The sequence below is a fragment of the Kwoniella dendrophila genome, chromosome 8 (genome assembly GCF_036810415.1).
Source record: "Kwoniella dendrophila CBS 6074 chromosome 8, complete sequence".
NCBI classification, from domain to species: domain Eukaryota; kingdom Fungi; phylum Basidiomycota; class Tremellomycetes; order Tremellales; family Cryptococcaceae; genus Kwoniella; species Kwoniella dendrophila.
Window position 1 is genome coordinate 1,273,776 of NC_089483.1, and position 25,988 is coordinate 1,299,763.

Below are 25,988 nucleotides of genomic sequence, written 5' to 3' on the forward strand. Positions count from 1 at the left end.
TCAGTTACCGCCGTGTACAATATCGCGCGTAATTTTGATCTCGGTCGACTTTGTCACAAGTGGTCTCAAACCTGTGCATACTTTGATCTGTGTTTTGTGAAGGAGCTGTACGTTCAACCAAAAGTGACCAAAAATCTGTGAAGTCCAAGCTTTATTTTATCTAACATGAACATTTCAGTCAAGCATCGTCAAAAGTCCAGCGGGAATACAGCTTTGTGCACGATAGTAGACCTCTTGCTGGATCGACAGAACCATCTTGCAGGATGCAGGATCCTTCCGCTGAGCTGCCCCAATGATGCGCTGAATTATGCCTCAGGGTGAGGGAGTATCAGCTAACGGTCTTGAGTTGCACAAAAAATACTTAAATAGAAGTTGCACCTCCTACAAAGAGAGTGGCAATACAGCCGTCTGAATAGTTTGAGCTCCAAGCTGCATGTGAAGAGCAAAACCAGCGCAAAAGAGGAGGAAACCCAAGTCAATCAGATCACAAGCCTGGATAGTCATGTCAAAGGGTGAGAAGTGTATGAACGGTTGTAGCGGTTAGGTTATCTGAAAGGATCAATTTCAGACAAGGTGAGGTTTTTGTGATACGCTATGATGGCTTGAGCTAGCTAGAGAATACCTACTAGTGTGTAAGATAAAGCTTGATGAGTTTGTTGATTATGAATAGTAGTAATTGTAAAAAGGAATGGTGTAGCTGGTTGATGGCTATGATGATTAAGACGATGTCATGTTTTGATCCTTGAGGTGAAGCAGAATATGGAAGCTATGTGAATCCTGGCTGCTAGGTGGTTGAGCTCCTTGGTTTGCAATTCTCTCCTAGGGGTCGATTATCAGACTGGCATCAGCTTATGAAGCAGTTTACTGGATATTGGAATATTATCCGTCGCCAGACTTTTAAGAGTATCGCATTGCTGGACTGTGTATTTGATATTTGTTTAGTAGACACGTCTAGCTTTCATCTCTATATTGTAAAGGTTAAGGCTGATCTCCCTGCGGTATTGAGAATGGCTTTCACTAAATTCAACAGCAAATGCACAACACAAAGGTTGGGCAGTATGGACTCATTTTGTTGCTATTCAGTTCTGCTGATTATCTCATACATCATAGATGATCCAAGTCTTGAGTGGCGTCCTAGGGAGATCTCTATACATGACTTTTTTAGAAAGACATTGATATAGGAACACCCAGGTTATCTCAGGAATTGAGCAAACAGCAGACAAAAAGTGGTAGTCAATCCGCGTCCAAAAATCAACACGCCCTTTTGAGCATACATATAGTATATATACATGTGACTTTCCTAACAGGATTTTGATAATAAGCAATTTCACTTAGTAGACTACCTCAAAATCTGGAGAAACTGCAAGCACAAAGTAGTCGTCAATTTGTGTTCAAAAACTAACACCCCCTTTTGATGATATATATAGTATATTCACATATAGCTTGTCTATCAAAATTTTGACATCAAGGAATTTCACATAGTAGCTTGTTGCAAAAATGGAGGCAAGAGGAGACAAAGGGTTGCAGCTAATTTCCTTTCACAGATAGTTATCTTCTGTGCAGCCTGCATGCAGTGTATACTCGCTGACAAAATCCTCATGTCAAACTAAAGCCAGCATAAATGATGCAAATCCTGAGAGGAAAAGGGATAGAAAATAGCTCCCTACAGACAAACCTTTTAGAATATCTACCGTCGGTTGATATTGGTAGCATGATTCTCTATGAACCGTTACCAGTCCGTTATAAAGCAGTTGGGATTATAGCGGTCGGTCTCAAAAGAGATGATTTCAAAACAGTCGGCCTTGTAACCGTTTGTCTCAGTACAGCTCGGTCCAATAACAGATCGTTCTTTTACCGTTGGTATTTATACCGTGTTGATGTCTGTTTATGTTGGGTCGTACAACACTGCAGTAAAAAGTGTTTCATTACGTTGGTTACTGGCTATTGCATAACGCAAAGTCCACCGCAGCAGAACGTCTCTCACTGATTGATATCTAAGTACGTTTACTGCTCTCTTTTTGAAAGTGTATGCATCATGGAGAAGAGAGGTAACAGAAATTAAGGTAATCTAGAAAAGAACGTGTAGAATTGGGGCTATAAAATACAACAGTCGAAACATATCTCCTTTCCAGACACTACAGCAGCGGTGTCATCCAGCTGAGGTCGATATGTATGAAGACATAGCATGGGATACAGTATCTTGATGGAGAGGTATGTACCATTCAGGTTTGTAGGTCGCGCATAACATGCAACATTGCGAAATCTAAGTTCCCCATACTTCAAGACCCACACAATCGAAAAGGATAGCTTGCGAGGATTTCCTAGATCTACTCTCTGATAAAACATCGTTATCATATGCAGGTGAGGTGGCTGACGAGTTCTGGGTGAAAGTGGAATCGAGAATCAGACCATAAACCCCGTCTCTGTAGAGTACATGCCGTCAGTAATTTTCGTGTTCACGAAACCATAAGCAACACCTACCCTCCACCAAAAGATATGAAGCCGGCCTCGCATAGAGCGAAATATTGATTCTTGCCAGTCCAGCGGAAGGGTTGTATTGCCGACGATGTATCTAGTTTGAACAGGAACCTGTCAGGACAGCAGGATGTAATTTAGCATTTTGGCTTATCTTATCGCTATTATAGGCACAGCTTTACCGGTCTCCTCGCGTTCAAGAAAGCGGTATAAGATTGCTTCACAAGGATGATTGGATCACAGACAACAACGACAGAAATAACGCCCTCTCAAAAGACGTGCCCCATGAGGAGATGATGAGCTCACGATTCTCCGCTTCCATAGTAGGTGCCTTCTCGCTTCGTGATTGTCTCGTTGATGAATGCTCCAAAGCGATTTCCTTGACTATCTCGGACAACCAGAATGTTTCCCGACGTTTTATGAGTCTGTCCAAACTTATCTGCTAGGCGATACAGAGTGGACAAGGAAGCTCCATGCTGGTCAAGAGAAACTACACTGCGGTCAGCGACACCTTGTTGTCATTTGAACTCACAAATTAAAGTCCAAGTGCTTGATAGCTTTTGACGTGGGGGCAGATGAAGCCGGAGCTGCCGTTGGGGATCAGCGATCAGCGGGGCAGAGGAAGGTCATGAGCGACATACCTTGTCTGCTTCCATTGAGGATAGCACCTGAACCGTGCTTTCACGTCTGCCGACCAAGGTAATATGACCCCATTCGTCTTCTGCGACAATATATTTGGGTTTATTGTGCTGACGTGGATCAAAGCCTGGTGCTCCTGTGGGAGCTGTGTAACTACCGGCCAGCTGTTCTGCTGATACGAACGGGTTCTGATGGGTCACATCGATGGGCAAGGATTCAGGCGATTTAGGAGCATGAGGTATGTAAGGTTCTGGTTGTGGCTGTTGATTGGGAGGGGAAAAGGTCGAGCTAGTTATTGCAGAGCGCCATTTTGATGCTATTTTGGACGTTGTTGCCAATGTGTCTAATAGCTTAGAGTGGTGAGGGGGACTTCTTGTAATCGTACGACCGAGAGTTGAGCCTTGTTGTGCTGAATTTGCGAATGCTGATTTGGGGGGACTGTTAGCGGGATCGTGCAATTGCACCCTCCGCATTTCGGTAGCAGCATCATCATTGCGTGTTTGGTGTGCTGGATGGAAAATGATATCGTTCCCAGCGTCGGTGACTATAGGAGGAGAGCTAAGACTAGCAGAGAAGTAGGGCGTTGACATCCTTCTTGGTGATCTTAATGGCGGTATATAATCTGGCGAGATCTCACTAGGCCGAGGAGGAAGCGGTACGTGTATCGGTGCACTTTTTGAGCTTTGACTTGGCGGATGGCGAGGCGATGACGGAGGCACCTTTAGTATGCCTTTCCGGCCATTTGGAGTAGCATCTTCCCATATATCCCCACCCAGTAAATCGACTTCTCTAGAAGCTGGCGTTGAGACTTGTGAAGATTTGCGGGAAGACGCATGGCTCGCATACGTCGTTGACAGGGGATCGAACGATCCTAACAGATCGTTTTCATCCAGTAAGGAGTTTCCCTCATATGTGGTCGAAGAATCCGCTGGGAGGCGTGATTCATCAAATCGTTGTCGGTCCAATGGCTGTGAGGGACCTGCTTGAGGAGCTGACTCGAATTCACCGAAATCAGATGACGAAGAGGGTTGATGGGAAGGTTTGAAGCTGCCAGCGGACGGTGACGTGTTGATTCGGGGATGAAAGTCATTCGTACGATGGTTCATGTTGATGTGTCAATCGTAGCTGTCAGTCCAGGTACAGCTTTGTTGTGCATTTGATCATATCAATGTACTAATGTACTGAACACATCGTAGTTGACAAGTTTCAACTGAATAGTTGCAAACATTCATACCAAGGTTATTGTTATACTTTGAATGCGTTTAACCTCCACTTAGCTTAACGTACTCGTTATATCGCATCTTCTTCGTCATGCATCATCCAATACACCTTCGTTTACGTAATTAAAGGACATGAGGTTTCGAGAAAAGCATCAAGTTAAATTATTAATATTTTAATCTTCTTATCAGCAATTTACGAGTACTTGTCTCGGTATGATCCCATGTTACGTTCATCTTGTTCATAGCGTCACTCCCGTACCTGTATGAACCTATCATAAGGAACCGAAATGATGCGTATATAACTGTTGCTAGAACTCATCATCCCTCCTGTCGGTTATCTTACCAACACCCTTGCAAATCATCATCCTATGGCTACTTATCGAGACTATGGGTTCAAAAACTAAGAAAGTGAAGAAACAGCCAATATCCGCCCATGCGAACGCTGCAACTATCGTCAATGTGCACGACGCCCACAAACAGTCCGAGTCCTCTCTGCTTGCTTCTTCAGCTCAGTCATCGTTCCCCAAACGCGCTCGACCTGCCAAGAGGACCGCCGTATCCCGCAAATTGACACAATCAACGATAGCGAGATTTCATACGTTGTTGAAACAACAAGCGAGACTGAAATCAAGCTTGAGGTCATCACACTCGCAGCAGGATGCGAATGTACATAAATCAGCAGAAAAGGAGCTGAAAGCGATTGAGCAGGAGATGGAGTCATTAGGCGGTCTTAACGCTTATCAAATCGCTAGTACACTTGGACAATCTAACGAGAGAGGTGGAGACAGCTCAAAAGTGCTGGTGCGTTGGCTGGTGGAACTAGGACTCAGAGACCAAGCGGAAACTATAAACACTAAATTGCGGTTAGTAGTTGTTTCTTCTGGTTATCAATTGTCATTCTCGCGTATACATACTGATACGAGCTATGTATGCGGAGCAGCATGTTAGAAATAGGGGCACTGATACCAACCAATTACGCAAGCTGTTCACGATGGATAGCCAATCAACCGATCGATTTACATTCCCAGCACCCTGATATACTTGAGCAAGACTTCTTCCAAAGACCCTTGCCGGTAACAGATATAAATGCTTTTGACATCGTCAGCTGCAGCTTGGTGTTGAACTTTGTTAGCTCACCATCGGAAAGAGGTTAGTCGCATTCGCGCCAGAGCAGAACAAAAAGATTAACTTTATGTATCCCACAGGGCGCATGTTATCTCTTATACGTCAACAACTCAAACCACTTCCTACTCAATCGTTCCTATTTCTTGTCTTACCATTGCCCTGTCTGACTAATTCGCGATACCTCACCCTCACGTCGTTCCAAGAGCTGATGCGAACGGTCGGGTTTTCCCTGGAGAAAGAGCAGTGGAAGCCTGGTGGCAAGGTGGGATACTGGCTTTGGCGAAAGAGCGAAAGAGCGGAACAAGGAGAGACATGGCGCAAGAAGAGCGTGATCGACGACGGACCAAAAAAGAACAATTTTGCTGTTGTATTACCATAGAAACACACCATTGTATGCATCTACGTGCTTAGACTCGTTGTCCTTTCGATTTATCAATGCCGCAAGTATCGCTCTGCCGTGTAATTATCAGAACAACCTTCAAAACGTATGCTGTTATTTCTATATGACTATCAACGCAAAAAATGATGATGACGTAAAGGAAGGTTGTCAATACTCGTCGAATAAATAAAACCAATTGTAATTTTACCGCGGTTTCATGAAGTTCACCTTATTCAAGAGATATCTCGATTATTAGTTTCTGCTTTTTGCCTATCACTTGATCGATCACATAACGTGTCATGGCTCAATCATTCAACTAGACATGTATGCACCCGCTAAAAATCGGACGCAAATAACAACCAGCGCTCATTCAAATATTAATCAATCTAAAAATACCAGTAATACCAGCAATATCAGGCCCCGATTCATAACACTCATCTTCGCCTTCAGCAGTATCGTTATCACTTGGATCGTATATCACTGCTACGAAAAGGATCAGAGAGAGTCAGGATCATGGGGATGTGAGATGAGCTGGATGTCGCCTTCCTACTACCATCTGGATTGGCAGGATAATCCATTTCCACGGTATCAAGTGTTTTTATACCAAGAGCAAGGTATAGAGACGGATTTCTCAGTAAGCAAGCGGTTTGTGATTCCCTAAGAGACAAGATATTAGTCTGACTGGGCTGTGTAGATTGCTGGACATCCTGTTCTATTTATACCTGGAAATGCTGGATCCTATCAGCAGGTAAGGTCTATAGCATCATCTGCTTTTAAGCAGTATTCCGAAGGGATCTCAACATCGCATGCTGGACACGTCACTGGGTACCGGAAGTTGGACTTCTTTACAAGTGAGTTGGCTTTACTTGAGTGCAGACCATTCGCTCAAACAGCTGCCCATAGTTGATTTCAACGAAGACTTTTCCGCTTTTCAATCTCGCACCCTTTCTGAACAAGCTGCATTTATTCGGCATGCGGTTAGCAGGGTATTGGACGAATATAGATCTCTCCCGTTGGCGGAACGGCCCTCGCAGGTTACCCTTCTTGCTCACTCAATGGGTGGAATTGCTGCGCGATCAGCGGTTACAAGGGAAGATATAGCTGAACATGTGGACGCCATCCTCACCTTGTCCACCCCGCATACAGTTCCTCCTTTAACGATGGAATACAGTATGTCGGATATTTACAGAAGGATCTCTGTTCCAATCCGACCCCTCCTTATTTCTTTGTGTGGAGGAGTTTCGGATACTCAAGTTGTTTCTGACAGCTGCGCCCTGCCACCCACAGTTGTAACAGAGTTGGACGGTTTCTCCACTTTCACTACTGGTATTTCAGGCGCCTGGACTGGGGTGGATCATCAAGCAATAGTTTGGTGTCATCAGATCCGCTCACTAGTAGCTCAAGCCCTGCTTGGAATGGCTCAACACGATCAACGGGTCAGGAAGTTAGCAATCGCACAACAATCGTTTTTGCAACCCGTCATTACTAGCTCCTCAGGACCATCTCAAAACGTACAAATCACCTCTGTCAATATGACTATTCTTGCCAAACCTATCAGTTCTGAATCAAAAATCTCTTTTACCGTCGAACATTGCCTGGATCATTGTCGAGAGATACCTTTCAGGTATGAACAACTCCCTTTACCGCAGGATCCCCTTTCACCATTCCCTCTACCTGGTGAGGGCATAAAGGTCGAAGAAACTCTTTTGGCTGTAGACATATATTTGAAGGATATCCAGGGATTCTTAGTTGTCCGGAGTGACACTCACCGAGTAATGGGAAGCGGATCGATGCAGGTCGACAAAATCAAGGAATCATCATGGAGTGAGTCGATGCGTCGAAATGCTCTTGGCTTACATGGATGACCATAGCTCGCTTGATGACCAATTATACAAGTCTTGAATTACATTTTTCCAACGTTCATACCTCGTCGCTACTCGTGCATCGTTTACATACCTCCGTTAATCAATGTAGCAGTGAGTACTGTATTGTCCTGATGATTGGGTCTAACTTTGATGACAGGCTTTCGACCTATAATCAAGCACGTCTCACAACCTATGCCTCCTCTTGAAGATACAACTACCGAAGCTCGCTTCTATCCAGATGACAACCGAGATATCTACTTGCACTCACATATAGCCAGTGCTCCCTTCCAGAACAGGCAGCATATCAGAGATAGGATGACGGTGCGAATATTCCAGCAAGATGGGTGTCCAATTGAAGCAGTACGACTGTCCCTTCATTTACCTGGAACGTTGGCAAAGATTGTCACCCGTTACCGAATGACTTTGCTATCTTGGCCATTTGGGTGGGCCGCTTTGATCCTCGCGAAACAATTGCAGATATTTCTGAAGAATGGTAAGTACCTTGTTAACAAAAGGTCCACTGACATAGATCTACTCTAGGTCAGATACCGTCATTCGGTATAAGCATTGAAGAAGTAGGCTGGAAATGGTTCCCAGGGTGCTGCTCAATACTCGTTGCAGGCAACCTCATCCAGATCTCTCTCAGGTCACTAGTCAATCTGGATGATCTTCTGCTTGGGACAACCGAAATAGCGTTTGTACCTTTGGTACTTTTTATGTCTACCTGGACTTTCGGGTTGACATGTACAGCTTGGTTGGTCATCGATGCCGCGATCACCTGCACAAGAATGCTCTTGTCACGTATGCGTATGACGCACGTCGGAACCTCACCGTGAGTTGCACAAAGCCTTACAAAGTTGGCTGTGAACGAGGACTAGCTATGGATCCTAATTATCTGTTTTCATGTCCTCTAGGCCGCCTACGTCTCGTTTAATAGTACAATTCTTGGTTCCTCTCGTTCTAGTTTACTTGATCGTCCCTCATCAACTGGCATTTATAATATTTTTCGCTGCAATGTGGACCTCGCTAGTATGGAGTGATCATTCGCATGTGGGTGAAACATTACTATTTATCGGCAGCACAGATCCGCTTATATTTTGTGATTAGGCTTCTCATGAATTCGGCGCCGCAGCATTCTTCTTCATGCTTTGGCTTGTACCCTTCAAAGCCACTGGTTTAGTTGTCTGGGCTCGGAGTTTATGGATCAACTGGAATCACCCAATGTCCGCGGACCATAATCTGCTGTACGTAGGGCCAGTCATCTCCCTTGTAGGCCTATACAGTTTAGGGGCTGAACCAAAAAGGCGAGAAAGGTAAGTCGACACCGCAAATGGGGGCTTACAGCATTGTTGATCAGCTTTTTGTAGGACAATTCAAGGCTGCTGTTGTACTTTGATTCTCCTTGTTATAGCAGTCTTTTTATTCGGGAGTAGATATACATGGATCCTACCACCAATCGGACATACAGTGTTGGTGTTTTTAGCTGCCATATTATGGTAATCTCGGAGACTATATATGATGATGTAATGACTTTTAACGTTTTCACGCGAGGCAAGTTCATGTTGAACTATATATCCGATTCTCATTTATGTTTGATTCTGCTTTACCGTAATATCTGGTGCACACTATCATCGTCGATACATGTCCAACGATCAAGAAACGCACCTCAAGGAGTTCAACGCTGCATCAGAATGGGTCTCATCTGCACCTTCCGCGGCAAGTTTACCGAACGATGTGAAACTTGAGGTGAGCCGGGTATTAAGACTAGTTTGATCAGAATCCGAATTGACAAGATCAGATCAGCTCTATGGTTTATTCAAATACATTAACTCATCTGCCGGACCGTAAGTCAGTCTCTACAGACTGTCTTTCTGTTGTTCTCACCCTTCTATCTTTCCAAAGAATCGGAGGTCGTCCCTCTATCTTCTCCCCAGCTCCTCGAGCCAAATATGACTCTTGGGCGTTTCAGTACACCAAATATTCGTCACAGTCTTCGGGTCAGAAATCAGCTTGTCGACGATACATCGAAATTGCCAAACAGATAGGATGGACAGGGAACATACGCGAATACGAAGATGAGGATATAGATCTGGAGAATCTCGATGATGATCCAGCTGAAGACCAGAGACAAATTCAGGGTAAAAGCGGTAACGATAATCCTATAGGTGGGGTAAAAGTTAGTGTGATGTCTGGCGAAGATGGGGAACAGGATGCTCTGTCGTGAGTTACGAGTACTATTCGATTTGTGACTACTGATGCCTTTTTTTACCATGTAAGCACAATACATCCATTACATCAAGCGGTATCTGATAACGATGTTTCGCAAGTCGAAAAGTTGATCAAGCAGAACATGGATGACATCAACCTTAGGGATGAGTTTGTGAGTATCTGCACTATAGACATAATTCGAAGCGAATCTAACTCAGTCTTAAGGGATATACACCCTTACACCTGGCAGCAGATCGGGGTTACGTCAAAATGACCGAACTGTTACTACGACTGGGCGCCGATAAAGATGCTAAGGTATGTCTAATTGGCAAAAGTGGTAATGGGACTAACAGTGTGTGCGTTGTAGGATGAGGATGAGCAAACCCCGTTTATGCTGGCAGAAATATCTGAACGAGAAGATATTATGAAAATCCTGAGACAAGATTAATATCTCATCCAGGCAGTATGCATATTATCTATCTTTCTACAACCTCATGTAACGACTATTGTATATATACTTATGCTATAATATCTCAGAACATGATCTATGGGATGCTTTTCCATTCGCCCAAATGACTATATCCTCCCCAGCAAGATCATTCAAACATACCTTGCAGTCGTATGAGAGCAGACCCCATCCACCCTCCCTTTTCGCTTTCAAAACAGCAAGAATCTCGTATAGATCCGCTTCTACAAGGCGAGTTGTCATAGTGAGCATTTCTCCTTCGGCTCGATAAGAGTCAAGCATGCCAGTAAGGATGGTTCGAAACTCGGAATAAGTTCGTCCCTTCTTGGCATGTTTGCTCTTGGAAGTTGAAGCATCGATGAGTCGTTTGAATAATCGAGGAAAAGAGAGCGAAGGCGAAGACGAGGAGACTAGAGCGGCGAGTGTCTCCTGTACAACCGATCGTAGAGTGTCGGTAGCAGCAGCCATAGCATCGTTGGAGGTTGAAGCAGTCAGAGCGGAAGTGGAGTGTACAAGGTCGACTATTTCGTGTAGAACTCCTAGCCAGATGTCCTCAACTTCACCGGTAATGTGAGATTTTGAATGTTCCTGACATAATCGCGTAGCCATCCTCGATACGGTTTGAATCGTTGCTAGAGACATATGTACCATACCTATGTCATTGGATAGGATAGCTTCACCAAGGTCAACACCTCTTGTGCGTAAGATGTTGCCGACGGTATCGAACGTATCTTTCGTTTTACCTTGACGATCCAGGGACCACAATTGACCTTCATGAATACCACAGGTCTCGCAATCGATCGCAAGCTGGGGTAAGTCGAAGAAATCTGGGCCGCGAATGTCGAGGAAAGATATAAGGTTATCGGGCTCGTTGTGGCAGAGTAAGGTGATATATAAGTGTCGTAGGCGCAGATCAATATGTTTGGAAGGGTTGACCAATCCTGTATCTTCAGCATTGGGTTCCAATAGACAGCGCAAATAGGCCATCTGCTTGTGAGGTGCCGGAGATAGCACATCTATCGCTTGAGAGTGACATGCTGGAAGGTCCCGTTCTAGTAGCAATGCTGTTTGTCGAACGCCAAGAGACAACAATTGAGGTAAAGCATCGGAAACAGCCCTATATATTTCGACTGATGAAGGAGCACTAGTGATTATGTCGTCAAGGCTGCTGAATATTTGATCATCTGATTCGGGATCCCTTAACAGAGTGGATATAAGCTTTCCCCATTTCCTTTCCCGTCGATAAGAGGTTCGTAATATTCTATAGAATCCAGCTTCATCAAACAGTTCTAGCATTGTTTCAGAATCATGCGGTGTATAAGCAGATAGTAGGTATTCGGCGGCTAATTGTCGATCTTCCCTGGTGCTTTGATCAGGATCACTAGCCAAACTGACCAATATACGATGAAGCGTCGAAGGCGGGATAAAGAGGAATTGTGGATATTTAGGTAGATTTCGAGCGACAAATATGTGTAAGAAGGTAATATCACCGGGATGGAAATATTCCGGATCCATTACATCTAGCATAAGGTTAACGATGGATTGACGGTTCATTGCGCCTGATGTGTCGTTGAGGTAGGAATCTTCAAAGGCGATATCCATCGAATGGAGGAATGCTTCTGTGTCGAAACGGAGGAGAAGATTGAGATATGGATAAGGGGGTTCAGGCCCATCGTTCGTGATGACAAAATCGGTGGCAGTTGGCCAAGCAATAGTGCGCCCAGCAAAGATGAAGGAGTAAACATCATTACGAGCGTTGTAAGCTACAGATTCGGGAAGACTATCGCCACTAGGGTACGATAAACCTGATAGGATCGATTCTACATATGCGTAGAGCTTGTATGCGTTCGGTGCCCAGCCTTCTAGATCTTGATCGTCTTTGTCGCCAACAAGGGACGGTCGATTCAATCGGTGTTGTTGTATATCGCGAACGACATTGACCAGTTTCACTAGAGGAGCGACATAGTCCCTCATAGCTCTAGTATAAACGTGTATCATCGCGTCCCAGAGACCATGAGTTTCGCACAATGTTATCGCTTGATTGATGTCTAAAGAAGTTGGTTCAACGTTCCATATGACAGCTTCTGCTTCATCCAATTCCCCTTTATCTTCATGAATTTTGATGAGGGCTTGAAATATGCTAGGTGGAATTTGTCGTATACGACCAGCGAGTATATATGGTTCTAATAGCCGAAGGAAAATACCTTGGATGCCGACTTGAGCGAAATGTTCATAAGCCTCATCGAAGAGGAATGGTAGATCTTGCATAGACAGACACGCATTGATGGAAGTGGTGGCTAAGCCCTCAAAGAGACCAGTCAAATCAACACCCTGTCCTAGATGCGTGTCTTCCGTGAGACGATCTGGCGAGAATGCCCATTTGAGTGACGCAAGGAGAAGCTCATGAAGTCTGACAGAGATGACGCCTTTGCGTTCATCGAGATCATCCGGAAGGTTGATGGTGTTACCTATGGCGCGATTTTCGTAGTATTTGATAGCGATTTCGATTGCACCCAAAAAATCACCTTGATGTACGAGGGACAAAACTCGATCATTCCAGTGTTGTAATGTACCTACTTGCAAAGTAGTTTTGGTCTTTCTCATTAGCTCAGTTCACCCAAGAAGAATACTCACGAGTAAGAACAACTTGTCTCGATAAGATCGCACAGATCCGGTAAGATTCTCGGGCGGGTTATGGGTGGTGAGTCTGTTAAGGCCAATAAACGAATCTTGCGAAGATAGAAGTCTCGTTTGTAAGTTCGTTGTTTCCACCACAGTCATTGAGCGTATATCGAGCAGCGTCAAGTGATTGGACGTTATGATAAGGAGGTGCTAAGATTTGTCAGTTTGATTACTAATATGATTGGACTCACCTCGGCATTATACCACTGCATTGCTCGGATCGGCTCATGAAATTGATACGTTTTTCCTTCTACGATTTCGAGTTCATCACCAGACGGAATGTGTAAAAGACGAATGGATCCACCCCACGAATATGCTAAGACTGGATCCTGTGTACTTTTTCTTAACCAGACGGCACAACCTGACAATGCACCAAGTTCACCGCCTATATTATCTCTCATTTTACGAAACCACGTTTTGGGCGAAGGCTTCATGCCAACAATAACTAATTTGGCTGGAGTCAGGAGAGCTGAAAGCACGAAAGAATCGCACGGGTGTGATTGTTCGCTTAAAGGTAAGGAATGCGCTGCAAATAGGGTTGTAGGTTTTTTTGAGGGATAACTGTGAGCTTCGGTATCTGTCTCAGGATAGCTTCCGAGCATTCTAACAACGTCATTGCTTTCTACACCAACGACTTTACCTAAGCTCCACCAGAATGCTCGGCCGTGCTCATCTCCACTGACAATAGATGTGTGACGAGCGCCAACGAATCCGATGTGCAATATGCGACTGTTCTGTAGATGACCTTCACGTCGACCAGACAGAACTTGACGGACGGTCAAGGCGAGTGTGGTACGAGCTGCTTTCACAGGATTGGCGAGATCGTAGAGGTGTATGTTGCCAGAAGCTCGGCCGACAGCGATATACGTTTGATCCTCCGATATTGTGACAACGGTTACGGGAGACGCTGAAGATCAGCCTCAGCAGTCCACCAAGATACTCACTATTGCCTTCGTCACCCAAAATATGCTCTAATTCTTGTCCAAACCCGTATACAAGTACGAATCCTTTGTCCGTTCCTACAGCTATCATTCCTCGTACGTCCATAACGGTCGGTTTACCGGTGGAATGATTAGGGTCACCTTGAATTTTGGTAGCAATTTGAGTATTGTTTCCCCTTCTAAGAAATGCTTGAGCAGATAAACGTCTGAGAGGGTGAAAAACAAAAGCTGGAGACCGGTTCTCAGCATTTCGAGACTTGATGATCATCTCAGGTTGGGGATGAGAGCTATTGCTTTCTATGGATAGAGTTTCCGATTTGGCTTCAGATATCTGTGAGAAGTGACTCGAGGTTCTCATATGAGCTAGTTTGGGTTGCCGAGGAGACTGCTGTGATGACGCAGAGGGCGTGCGCATATGGGAACGTAAACGGGAGATGGAAGGATCTACATATTAGCAAATACTTCTTTGTTGTCGAACTTACGGATGAATGACGCTCGTTTGCTCGGGCTAGGTGTGGCTGGCGTAGTTTGCGCGGACTTCATATGATTTGATTTGACTGAAGGCGTTCGCTCGGACAGGTCGTCCTGTTTCGAAATCAGCTAGGTGTCACTTTAAGCTGTCTTATCAAATGACCTACAGTGTAAGGGGAGTTCAGACGACCGAATTCTTCGTCTCCTATTGATCCAGCATGAACACCGTTATCGGATGCTTCCATGATATCTTGATATGTTTTACGATATCCCTCCCCTTTCCAATCCGGCGTTATATCAGAAAGATGCGGCGAGACAGGTTGAGCGGCTTCAACATCCAGTACTTGTTGTAGCCTTGCTTCATATTCTTCTTCATCAGTCTCTTTGGCTGTCGATGTATCGTTTTCGATCTGCTGCTCAGGTGAATGAATGTTATGTGAAGGCCAGAAATGATCATCTGGACCATTCTCTATGTTATCAGCATCGAAGGGCACATCGCTAAGCTTCCGCCAATTTACTGGTGCTAGTTCTACTAATGATTGAGGCGAAGGGGTGTTCCGTCTCCAGTAATCGCTTGGCCCAGCATCATTATCACCCCAGCTTGGCTGCTGTTCGTCGTTATATAACGAAGAAGGTGATGCAGGGCTAGAGTGTCGAGATATTATCTGAGAGTGTGATTGAGCTCGGACCGTACGATTGCCTGAAGATGCTGATGAAAGGGTGGATTGTTGACGATGTGGAGCTGCGGTCGGCATTGGAGACCTTCTGGAAGCGCGGATTCCAGCGACAATTGAAGTTGTTTCAGCGAAATCAGCTTCTGAGGAAAGTAAAGACAAGACTATATCATGAATTAATCGTACTATGGAATAGGCTATAAGATATGTATGATATATATGCACGAGGATGCATGACAACATCAATATGTAATAATATCTATATCTATATATCCTACCCGCCGGAGTGATCTCTCTTCACACGCGCTATATTATGTTGTTGGATGCGGACTTGACCGCATTGTCATGAGCCTGACAACGATATGCGATTACGGTGGTTGTTATTGTTGTTGTTGTTATAGAAGAGTTATCGAGTATCTGTGCGTTGTTGTGTGTTACGTTATATCTGTTTGTGTTTAGTTATTTACTTATTTACTTATTGTCGATATCAATAAAGTTGTTATATGAGGACAAACATTCAAGATATCATCTATGCATCCATGCATCTATCATTCAACTTATTGTCATCAACACGAATAGACTCAAGATCCTCAAATAATCGCCACTCACTATTCAGTGTTCACGACATACAAACCACTTCGTTTACGTCAAAATCAGTCGCGACATTTACATCAATTAGGTCTTTAGGTTCAAACCTGTCTTTGCGACATACCCAGATGCGTCATGCCAACCTCAACAATCGCTTCTTCCCCTCTCAGATATAGAAATGCAGTACCTCGTCAACGCTCAGCTGATCCATTTCCACCACCTCCACCTTCAAAACCTATCGATCTAAATAGCTCAACGAGGTCGACCGACAAAGAAACAGGTCAAAAGGTCACAAGAAGAGCATTCCTACTTGATGTAGTGGTGGAAAATCAAGGAGAAGGTACGTCTTGTCTCTGCAGAAATCTCTAGCTAACCTCTCTTGTTCACAGAAACGGCAAATCTGCTTAGTCATTTGGGAAATCCACTCAAACCACTATCAATTTTCCAATCACCTGCTACTGCTAAACATGAAATACCAAATACTCCTTCTCGTCTTTCGCTACCTCCGAGGTCAGAGGATACTGAAGCTGAAGGACCAAGTCCAGGCTGGTCTGGGCCAAGAAAGGAAGAAATGTCAATTCGTCTGAATAACCTAATTGAGGAATTAGTAAAGACAGAAAGAAGCTATCTGTCGCGAATACATGCTTTGAAAACAGTAAGTCCATATATAACTTATGCAAGCTAATAATCTTATAGAGCTATGCCGACCGTCTTCGACTCTTCTCTCGAGATCCTAATCAACAGCTCATACCTCAATATGAAGCTAAAGCGATGTTTGCCAACATCGAAGCGATAGTGCCTGCTTCGGCTGCATTTATGACAGATCTAGATGCTATGCTCAAGACAGGCCAAGCTGAAGATGTTGTTGGCGATGTGTGCTTAAAACACGTAAGTCTCAACATGCTGTACAAGTCAGCTGACCTATGGTAGTTGAAAACATTGCGAACTTTCGATCCCTACCGAACTTACCTAAGCAAACAGGATGAATCACAGAAGCTATTTCAAGATTCATTAAAGAAGTTCAATGGTTTCGCTAGCTTTATAGAGGTGAGCCTCTCATTCGTTAAAATCGATTGCTAATTACAGTAACAGAGTACGAAATATCAGACAACTGGAATCGGTAACATTGGTCTGAGAGAGCTTCTCATGGAACCGGTGCAAAGGATACCGAGGTATACTTTGCTATGGCAAAGTAAGTTCAAATGGCAATGTTGACGAGCTGACATACTAGCAATGATCAAATGCATGTCGCCACTATCAGATCAACGCGCCAAGCTCATGGAAGCCATCGAAATCGCTTCTGGCATAGCCAGATGTGAACCTGATCCTCAAACTGTCAGAGCTACAGTTATGTATCACTTGGAGCGGAATATAGACGACTTCCCTGTGAGTTTGAATTGCAATTTTCGAAGAGTTGATTACTCATGTTTCTGTAGGCCAAACTTTTCAACAGCAATCGTGATTTCATTGATTCCATCGATGTTGAAGACCTCCCAGCCGAATACCCAACCGCATCATCTCCTCCCTCCCGACCCTTATCCTCGTTAGGCTCCCGACCTTTATCCATTTCCTCAAGCTCAAATCCATCTATGGCTTCTTTCGGATCTTTGACTTCTCAATCACCGCCCACAATACACTCTGCCGCAACAGCTCTGAACTGTACTCTATTCCTGTTTGATGACAAACTGATGATAGTAAAGCGACAATCCAGCTCGATTAGCGGACGTAAAACAATTGGAACCGATGACATACAGAAACTTGTCAGGGGTGTTGCAATAATGGACAAGAATGCAGTCAAAAAGGATAAGCTGAGCTGCCGTGGAGTAGTAGATGTTTTGGATATTATTGCATCGGATGTAGGCAACGGAGGTGAGTTTTGACAAAGAAAGATTGGGCTGACTTGCAGATTTTCATATCTTTTTTGAACGCCCGCCCATGAACCAGACTGGACGTTGGGCTGCTCGTCCCTTCAGATCATATTCTACTGTACATCCACCTTATTCAGTAGCCCTTGATCCTGTTGCTACTCGTCGAGACAAACTTCGTTTCATACATAATCTATGGGCCGCACAAGCTCTAGCTCGAGCTAAGGTACAAGTAAAGGATAACAGGGCTATTCCTAAGGTGTTAATGAACGATCAAGAACTATCTTTGGAAGTCGCTGGGGAAGCAATGGGAAGAGCAAGATGTTATTGGAACGTATGGGACAGAAACGGATACTCTGATGGGTTTAAGGTAAGTTAAAAGTACCACGGTTTCCGCTGACTCCTGCAGGCAAAAGTTGCTGTTCATATCGATGAACAAGGTGTCGCTCCAGATTTACCCTTAAACGACGAAGGACCCTTGTTGTGCATCCGCTTGCAACCCATGTCAGGCGGTTTATGTCGTTTTTCCTACTCCACAGCCGATGCTACCGATGAAGACCGGATAGTTGTAGACATTAGCGAAATCACGAGTCGCATTGCCACAACAGGTGAGTTTCCATAGATTTGCTGTCGCTGATATATAGTCCATAAATATGGCATTTTCAAGTTTAAGACAGGTACAACGTCATGTCCAACTACCCCTTCAGCCACTTCTCACCGGTTGCGACCGTCGATGCTCAACCTCGATGCTATTTCTCGGAACCTGTTCGGTGCAGGAAGTGTGTCAGGAAGAAGTGATATGTTCAGCACTAAAGCTTCAAGATCCACTGGCAGCAGATCATCGACGCTGGATCTGTCTGATGACTTTTCACACAAACGATTGGTACATCGATCTAGTTCGCCATCTGACGGTCTGACCAAAGTTTCTGTAGGGCTGCTAGCTGGTGCGCCATATCAAGCAGATTTAGGACAAAGTGAAGTTGATCTGAACGCTCGTCTCAATTTGGCGAGAAGTAATAGCAAATCAGTGGCGGTGAATATCAATCAAGGAACAAAGAGCGTATCTGAGCTTCGTCAGAACGTCGAAGAGCGTTCGATGAATCAGGCAGAAGCGTCTCTGCGAGCGACATGTAAGTGTTCACCTTGGTCGCGCCTTCACTGACATAACAGTACGTGCGGAATCTCCTCCTCTAGCCACAACGCCTTTACGTATTCGCAAGTCTCCATCGCCAGTGAGGGCTTTCAGCCCAACCATGGATGCAACTCCGAAATCGCTTTCGACGTCAATCACCAGTCACCGAACCTCGACCGTGCAATCAATGATAGCAAAGGAAGATGTCTTCACTTCTCCTCGTCAATTGTCTAGCCCTCCCCCAATCACTATGTCACCTCGGCCTGCAGGACCTCGGAACCCAGTGTCTGGTGCTTCTTTCAGCCCTTCACACCACCCAGCAGTATTATCCACAATTGGATCTGCTCATACTAGACTTCGTATAGTTTCCGGTGGGGGACGAAGAATATCCGTCGGACGAGAGACAGTTCCATTGAAGGACTGTGATGACGATGAATCTCCTGGAGCGCAATCGACGCCTACTTTACATATAACGACAAAACGACAACATTCAACTGATAACCTCACACCACGCAAAAGGTCCCCTCCGCGAAGCCCCTTACGTCCCAGGAATGTGTCTGGATCATCCAACGTATCTGAACCTACTAAACCAGGTAGCCGCAGGGCTTCAGGCAAACTTACTCCACGAAGGACGTCTGGACCTCTTACCAATACAAGAACAGTATCAGCTTCTCAAAATTCCGTCACTTCAGCTGTTTCAAACACGACTGTGGAGGACATAGAGATGGATGAATGTCGAGATGTAGAGGCTGCTCTAGAAGCCACGTCCAAAAAAGTGAGTACTTCGCGTTTTAGCGTTAGCTGACAAGCAGATACGGGACGCTCTTGGTTCCAACAAACGATTAAAATCCGAAATCTCTGGTTTGAGAAAGCAGATGAACAAGGATGGGAAGAGTCGAGATCTTGTGCAAAGACTAGATCGTAATACATCTTTGCCGCGTTCACCACAGAGGAGAAACATTAATGTAAGTGCTAATTTGCGAGATACTCAGCTAATCATGTATAGCGTATTGTTGATCACGAAGCCTACGATTCGATTTCTTCACGTCACTCGTCCTCCGGAAAGCAAGAGATTGACGCTATAGTCATGGACGAATGTGCAAGAGGTATTACTTCTATTGTTGAAAGGGTTGATGGTCACCTAAGGCAAGCCGAAGCTAGCAGCAATCAAGCGACAACATTAGCAAGACGCTTAATTTCGGAGCGGGATCAGGTACGTGAACCGTCATGTGACTATAGCTAATTGTATCAGCAATCTTCCCAAATCCGAACTCTACAAGCCGAGATTTTACGCTCAAACGAGCATCAAGATCTACTTCAACGCCACCTAGGAGATGCTCAGATTGAGCTGGACGTGATTTACGAGGTGAGTTTGTGTAATCTGGGCGTTCGCTGACCATCTTAGGCTTTCAATACTGAACTAGATGGCATGTTTGACGACGCTCAACTGCCGGAGACTGAAGCATTTGTAGCTCTGAAGAAGGATCTGCAAGCGAGTAAAGCTTCCCGAAACCAACTTGAATTGGAAAACAAAAAGCTGAAACGTGAGCTGGAAGAAGCTAACCTTAAAAGAGATCAGTAAGCTACCTGTTATATTATAGATCAAATGATTTTGTGGGCTGACAATCGCCCTTCGTAGATGGGCAAGAATGCTCCAATCTCAAGGCTATAAATTGTAGATAACGAACATAATGATTTACGAAAACCCGGTCTTTTGTATGATTAGATGACCTTCTCAATTCGCGTGGACTACTTACCAGTTGTACATAGATGAGATAACCTGTATACAGCATAGCATGGATTTTTGGTGTACCTTGCCGCACGGAATGTGGATGAACAGATGTTCTGTCCTGAGCGGCTATCCATAGCGCTTTCGTCCACAGACTTCGATCAAGGATCCTACGGTGCACAAGTAAAACGTCGGTAATCGTTACATGTTGCATGATGTCGTCGAGGTCTAGTATACAAAGGAGGAAGTCTTGGAGGTTCTAATACAGTACAATGTAATTTCGCTGCAGTGAGACGGTGTTTTCAGAGACTATCATCGTTTTCTTCGTCCGCCTCCACCCATTTCATATCCAGTAAAACCTCGTCCACCACGCATACCACCTTGTGAAGTGCCAAAATCGTCAATTGGTGGCGGATGAAGAAGATTGTGTTTATCAGCGTACTAAGAAATTGAGCTTAGTCAGCGCAACATCCATGGTTACTTCGCATTAAACGCACATCACTAAGAGCGTTGAGTTGTTTGGTCAAAGTAGTGAGATAAGCGGTCAATTGGACGTCGCTATATTCCTACACGATTTGGTATTCATTAGCGTCGAACAAGTCAAAGGTGCCGTCACTTACTGTTACAAGCTCTTCTCGGAACTCTTTAGCATCCATGGTGGGAAGGGTCGCTACCAAAGCAGATACTTGACGAAGGATGTTGTGATCAGGTTCAGCGGCTTCTGCTCACAATACTTTAGATCAATTTATTGTGCTTATATTCGACGCTTTTCTGCACTCACTATTGATAACTCCCGTGATGTACTGCAAGAGTACAGCTACACGTTCGTATAACATTCTAATTGCATTCCGTTGAGTGGTAAGATTGGCCACGACTGTTTGCAGTGAGTCAACAAATGTGCTCATTCAATTTTGGCAAATGTACAGTCGGACTCACCAGTACTTTCTTCTCCTTCACCACCCATACCTCCTCTAGTGACACCGTCAACGGCGATTCTTTCTGCTTCTCCGGTCTCAATTCCATAAGCAAGTTCGACGAATTTCCCTTCTATTGTTTCGTCTTTTCCTCCTTCTGCTAATGCAGCTTCGTAGATGGCGACAGGTAAGGCTTGAGAATCGGAAGGATGATTAGGATTGAAGAGAAGGAATATAGGTGTATCAATGATTTGCGTAAACTAGATAGGGACGTTAGATCTCTCTAGATCTTAGATAAAATGAAGATATTCAGCGAGAAATGAGGCTTACTTGCTGATGAAAGTTCACATCTTCTGGCGAAGGTTGTTCACCTACAGAATACCATCCCACCACGTCGAGAGTTGGAAAGACCTGTTTGTCTATTTTGGCAAAGTAAGCGTAAAAGAGGTTAAGGAAGAGAAGGCCCACGCTCACATTGATCTCTTCTGGTCTCCATGAAGGCCGTATCCAACTTTTGCGTTCTGCTACCTCGATTAGGATCAGTGCTGCTTTCACCCATATCAACATCCCCTTCGGGGGCAGCATATACAAGTTCAAACGAATTGGCTATGGATATTTCTCGATTAGTTTCGGATCCAAGGAGAGCACCAATGACTGTTGACGGAAATAATCAATGGTAAGTGATCAACCATAATTGACTAAGATCGAAAATGTTCTTACTCTCAGATTCCCCTTTAGATGTTAGCCTTAAACGGTTCAGATGATCGGATACATTGAGAATCGGAAGAGGGTGACTTTGAAGGGGAGTCAACGTCAATCAGCTTTGAAAAGGAAGGAGAGAAACTAAGTTGACATACAGGTTGATGGTCAAGCCAGATGTCGCTCCTCCAGCTGCGACGTGAGATGATGAAGCTCCTACCGACATTTCGAAGAGTTGAGCGCAATCTCTTAGTCTTCTGTATTGATCTAGACCTCGTATGTAAGGTGTCTACAACTAATAACAGCGATGAAAAGATAATCTCGTATTCAAGCTTGTGATGAAATTGCTTCATGTCTACCAAGCTGTCAGGAATGCGAGGTTGAATTTTCCACGTCATCACTTCTCGCCTAATACGTATTTTCTATTCTTATCTGCTGCGATTTTTGTTGACACATTTTAAGCATTATAATTCACTTTAATGCAGATATTTCCATAACCTGTTTCAGTCCTGGATTGGAGATTGCATATACTTCATGTTCTGGCTCTTATAGATCAACCATTCTCAACACATCCAAACCTCTTTAAACGTGAACGATCCCAATGACTTCGATATAGCCTGAAATGTATCCCTCATCTTCTCGGTCAATACCAGACAGACCAAGCCGAGCTCTTGTAGTCAAATGCGCCTATGATGGAACGACCCGTCGGATCACCTTTCCTTCTGCAGGCACATGCAGATTGGACTCACTGAGAACCCGGGTGAGTACTTACATTAGAATGTGCATTTCAGGTAGCAAAGCTGATACTTATGGCAGGTAGAAGAATGTTTCAATCTTTCCGCTTCACCATTCTCTCTGGCTTATACGGACGATGATGGAGAAGAATTTTCCCTTAGAACGGAAACAGATCTTACCGAGGCAATAGGCTACTTCGTATCTGGTGACGATGATGCCGCTATGTCGAATCATTCTGGATCGAGTTCTGGTCAAATGATGTACCCTTTTTCGGCTCGAAAGATTACGATCCGTCTAGATGTCTTGGTAGAATACGATGGTCCTAGTCTGAGTGATACTTCTTCGGTATCCAGCTTCAGAACTAGTACAGGGTCACTTCTCGAATCAGAGAGAGATGGGAAAACAAGCCAAGGAAGCTGGAGTTCAGATAATTATGAAGAAAGTTTGACGAGTCGAAGAAGCTCTTCGGGGTTTGGCACTTTACGACAAAACTCGGAGCCTGTCTCTGTGGCTGGAAGGCGGACCTCAACTATACAGCAAATGAGCAGTTTAGATCTGAATGACAAGAATCGGTATGCACCTCGGTCGGATACAGTAACTCCAAAGAACGTTTCAATTCACAGCTCAGGTTCGTCGAACAAAACATCCCAGCCCCACCTTCCACCAATATTAACAGGTCCAGAAAGCGATCCGGCACCTTCTTTACTCACTCACACAGATCTTGGAACCAGATGGCTACGAGAACAATCTAGTTTAGCAGCTCGTAAGCTTGGTCCAGCCCCTCGACAACGTGCAAAAAGGAGTAGTTATGATAGCGATGAAGACAGTTATGGTAGTGATGAAGAGTCTCCAGGTGATATTGCTTTAGTGCGGGATGCCCGAGGCCGTAAGTGGAAGCCGTTAAGACACCTTGATACACCTTGACGGACCTGATATCTTTTCAGGTTATTACTACTCTTACCAGACGGACGCTTCTTCCCACTCTTCTCATTCTGAAGCCGATCATAATGAATACGGAGCAGGACCGAGCCATCGTCTTTCCGGCTTTCATTCGGAGATCACCCTTTCCACCTCTCCACCCAAAACACCTCATCCATCAGAATTGCCATTCGAACCAGTACGCATCGCTGAACCTACTGGTCCACCTATCCTTGCGCCAGATTGTTCTGCTTGCGGAATTCGCTTAGATTACATGCGTTATGTATGTCAAACTTGCGGAGAAGGCGATTTTTGGAAAGAAGATGCGCTTGGCAAGGCAGCTTTCATTCCACCGCGACTACCTAGCGAGACCGATTTGAGTGATGGATCCTCTTCGGAAGTGACTGAATGGGCAGCGGGACCGCAGACTGTTTATAATCTCGGTAACCCCCGTACTAGAAGTAGCTCCAGCTCAACAGACGATTCTTCCGGATCTCTACAAGCCAACTTTGGTGGACAGTCTTCACCTACCACCGCGACATACAGATATGGCAACGGGCCCACACTTCCCGATTCCCCTACGTCTTCGAATGAGGATCTGATCAGCAACAGATCTATCAAGCTTCGAGGCTATGAGTTATGTGCAGGTTGTATAGAAGTTCATGGAATTGCTCATACGAAGTCTGCAGCTCAGCTGGCTCGACAGGAACTGATCCACTTCGAGAGGAGGAGAAGAAGACAGACGGGCGATTCTAGACATACATTTAGAGAGAAAATATGGGCAGCAGAAGGCTGGGTAGATCTCGGTAAGTGCTACATATAGGGGTCGTACAATTTGCTCAATCTTGTCCTGTTACAGACTATAGTGAAGAAATGGAATGTACCATCTGCCATAACCTCCTATATAGAAACCGATATAAATGTAAGTCAATATGTGCTTGAGCGTGGTCGTGTGCTTATGAGTCAATACAGGTGTATCGTGTTCCAACTTCAATCTCTGTCAGACGTGTTATCATAAAGTTGCGGAAATACACCCAGCACACGCTTTCCTTTCCTTGCCGGACAAAGAAATCCCCACAGTAAACTCCCTACAGTTGGATGCAGAAGGCGGCTCAATATCAAATCGTGCTCACGTTATACCAGTACCAATGAGACATCCAGGTGCATTCTGTCATAACTGCTTGCAAGATATAGTTGGTCCAAGGTTTCACTGTGCAGTGTGCGCTGTAGATTTGTGCATCCAGTGCGAAGCGGTTGTCATGGAAGTCAATGGTACGAGTCACACAGCAGATCATATCATGATGAAGGTGAGTCAGGAAGCAGAACCTCAACTTGTAAGCTCACCCTTCTTTTCAGATACCCGTTCCGATTTCGTCGCATGAAGTGGATGCCGTTTCGAGAAGAGCACGTGATCGATGGTTCCAACAAGACCGCACAGTGACTGCCAGCATCTCAAGTCCATTCGTTGGCGATGGCGAAACTTCTTCTCGCTCATCTTCACCTACAAACGATACGGTGTACGCACCGACAACAAGCCGGCATAGGGACGTTGCTGCTCCTCCGCCTCAGCAAATCATCAATGTTACATCGCGAGATGCTTTGGATCATAACTTGAAGTGCGGCAATTGTACTGAGTGGATAATGGGAAGGCGATTCCAGTGCGCTAATTGCCCATCTGATCCAGAAGGCTATAATTTGGTAAGTTCCATACAACATCCTGTTGTTGCTAGATCTAACGTATCGGATAATTAGTGCTCTATATGTGAACTCCGTTCATACAAGATCCACAATCCATCGCATATATTTTTGAAATTCGATCGACCAGTCCATATTCCTGTCCGATCCTCTCGCCCTATCTTACCACTTCTATATCGTCAACCAGTAGGGAAAGTCCCTACCTCAGCTCTAGCTACTATCAACCCTCGAGATCCTACAGCATATCTGCAGCATTTGCTGCATCGTGAAACACTTTGTGATGTCCATGGTGACCAGATTCGCGGGACATGGCTGCGTTGCTGTCATTGTGCAGCTGGATTTGATGTTTGCCAAGAAGCCGAAAGGGTACTGGATCATGACCCGACTCATGGTATGTAGTTATAAAGAACTAGGTAACGTGTTCTACAGCTGATTGGCTTCCTCAGTGTTCGTCCTCTTCAAGTCGCGAGTCGATATGAGCGTGTTCCGAGCACTTGCTGACCTATCAGCAATACAGTCAAAACCGCTGTTAAAGCAACAAGTGTACCTTTCTTAGTGGGAGGACGAC

At 44.8% G+C, this 25,988-nt stretch overlaps 7 protein-coding genes across 7 annotated transcripts; 3 read left to right on the forward strand and 4 right to left on the reverse strand.

Moving 5' to 3' along the window:
• Nucleotides 1-2,263: 2,263 nt before the first annotated feature.
• L201_006294 (uncharacterized protein) lies at nt 2,264-4,220 on the reverse strand (the record flags this gene model as incomplete). The annotated part of the gene is made up of 5 exons (XM_066222016.1): nt 2,264-2,423; nt 2,482-2,589; nt 2,782-2,965; nt 3,008-3,062; nt 3,117-4,220. The coding sequence occupies 5 exons, from the start codon at nt 4,218-4,220 to the stop codon at nt 2,264-2,266; spliced, it is 1,611 nt and encodes a 536-aa protein (XP_066078113.1).
• A 5,124-nt stretch (nt 4,221-9,344) lies between these two features.
• Nucleotides 9,345-10,359, forward strand: L201_006295 (uncharacterized protein; the record flags this gene model as incomplete). The annotated part of the gene is made up of 6 exons (XM_066222017.1): nt 9,345-9,449; nt 9,507-9,547; nt 9,606-9,923; nt 9,981-10,083; nt 10,137-10,226; nt 10,279-10,359. The coding sequence occupies 6 exons, from the start codon at nt 9,345-9,347 to the stop codon at nt 10,357-10,359; spliced, it is 738 nt and encodes a 245-aa protein (XP_066078114.1).
• Nucleotides 10,360-10,434: 75 nt separating this feature from the next.
• On the reverse strand, nt 10,435-13,158 carry L201_006296 (uncharacterized protein; the record flags this gene model as incomplete). The annotated part of the gene is made up of 2 exons (XM_066222018.1): nt 10,435-12,972; nt 13,045-13,158. 2 exons carry the CDS (start codon nt 13,156-13,158, stop codon nt 10,435-10,437), a joined length of 2,652 nt encoding a protein of 883 aa, XP_066078115.1.
• Nucleotides 13,159-14,444: 1,286 nt separating this feature from the next.
• L201_006297 (uncharacterized protein) lies at nt 14,445-15,226 on the reverse strand (the record flags this gene model as incomplete). Its single annotated transcript, XM_066222019.1, has 2 exons — nt 14,445-14,585; nt 14,639-15,226. The coding sequence occupies 2 exons, from the start codon at nt 15,224-15,226 to the stop codon at nt 14,445-14,447; spliced, it is 729 nt and encodes a 242-aa protein (XP_066078116.1).
• A 642-nt stretch (nt 15,227-15,868) lies between these two features.
• Nucleotides 15,869-20,409, forward strand: L201_006298 (uncharacterized protein; the record flags this gene model as incomplete). The annotated part of the gene is made up of 13 exons (XM_066222020.1): nt 15,869-16,073; nt 16,123-16,388; nt 16,478-16,621; nt 16,664-16,780; nt 16,826-16,925; nt 17,043-17,119; nt 17,170-17,589; nt 17,678-17,968; nt 18,266-18,728; nt 18,793-19,505; nt 19,737-19,943; nt 20,136-20,308; nt 20,370-20,409. 13 exons carry the CDS (start codon nt 15,869-15,871, stop codon nt 20,407-20,409), a joined length of 3,216 nt encoding a protein of 1,071 aa, XP_066078117.1.
• Nucleotides 20,410-20,771: 362 nt separating this feature from the next.
• Nucleotides 20,772-22,298, reverse strand: L201_006299 (uncharacterized protein; the record flags this gene model as incomplete). The annotated part of the gene is made up of 9 exons (XM_066222021.1): nt 20,772-20,900; nt 20,957-21,025; nt 21,080-21,180; nt 21,241-21,333; nt 21,396-21,633; nt 21,704-21,792; nt 21,848-22,027; nt 22,094-22,167; nt 22,231-22,298. The coding sequence occupies 9 exons, from the start codon at nt 22,296-22,298 to the stop codon at nt 20,772-20,774; spliced, it is 1,041 nt and encodes a 346-aa protein (XP_066078118.1).
• A 396-nt stretch (nt 22,299-22,694) lies between these two features.
• Nucleotides 22,695-25,976, forward strand: L201_006300 (uncharacterized protein; the record flags this gene model as incomplete). Its single annotated transcript, XM_066222022.1, has 8 exons — nt 22,695-22,832; nt 22,889-23,693; nt 23,752-24,531; nt 24,585-24,647; nt 24,698-25,032; nt 25,082-25,423; nt 25,478-25,811; nt 25,867-25,976. 8 exons carry the CDS (start codon nt 22,695-22,697, stop codon nt 25,974-25,976), a joined length of 2,907 nt encoding a protein of 968 aa, XP_066078119.1.
• Between the last annotated feature and the right edge of the window lie 12 nt (nt 25,977-25,988).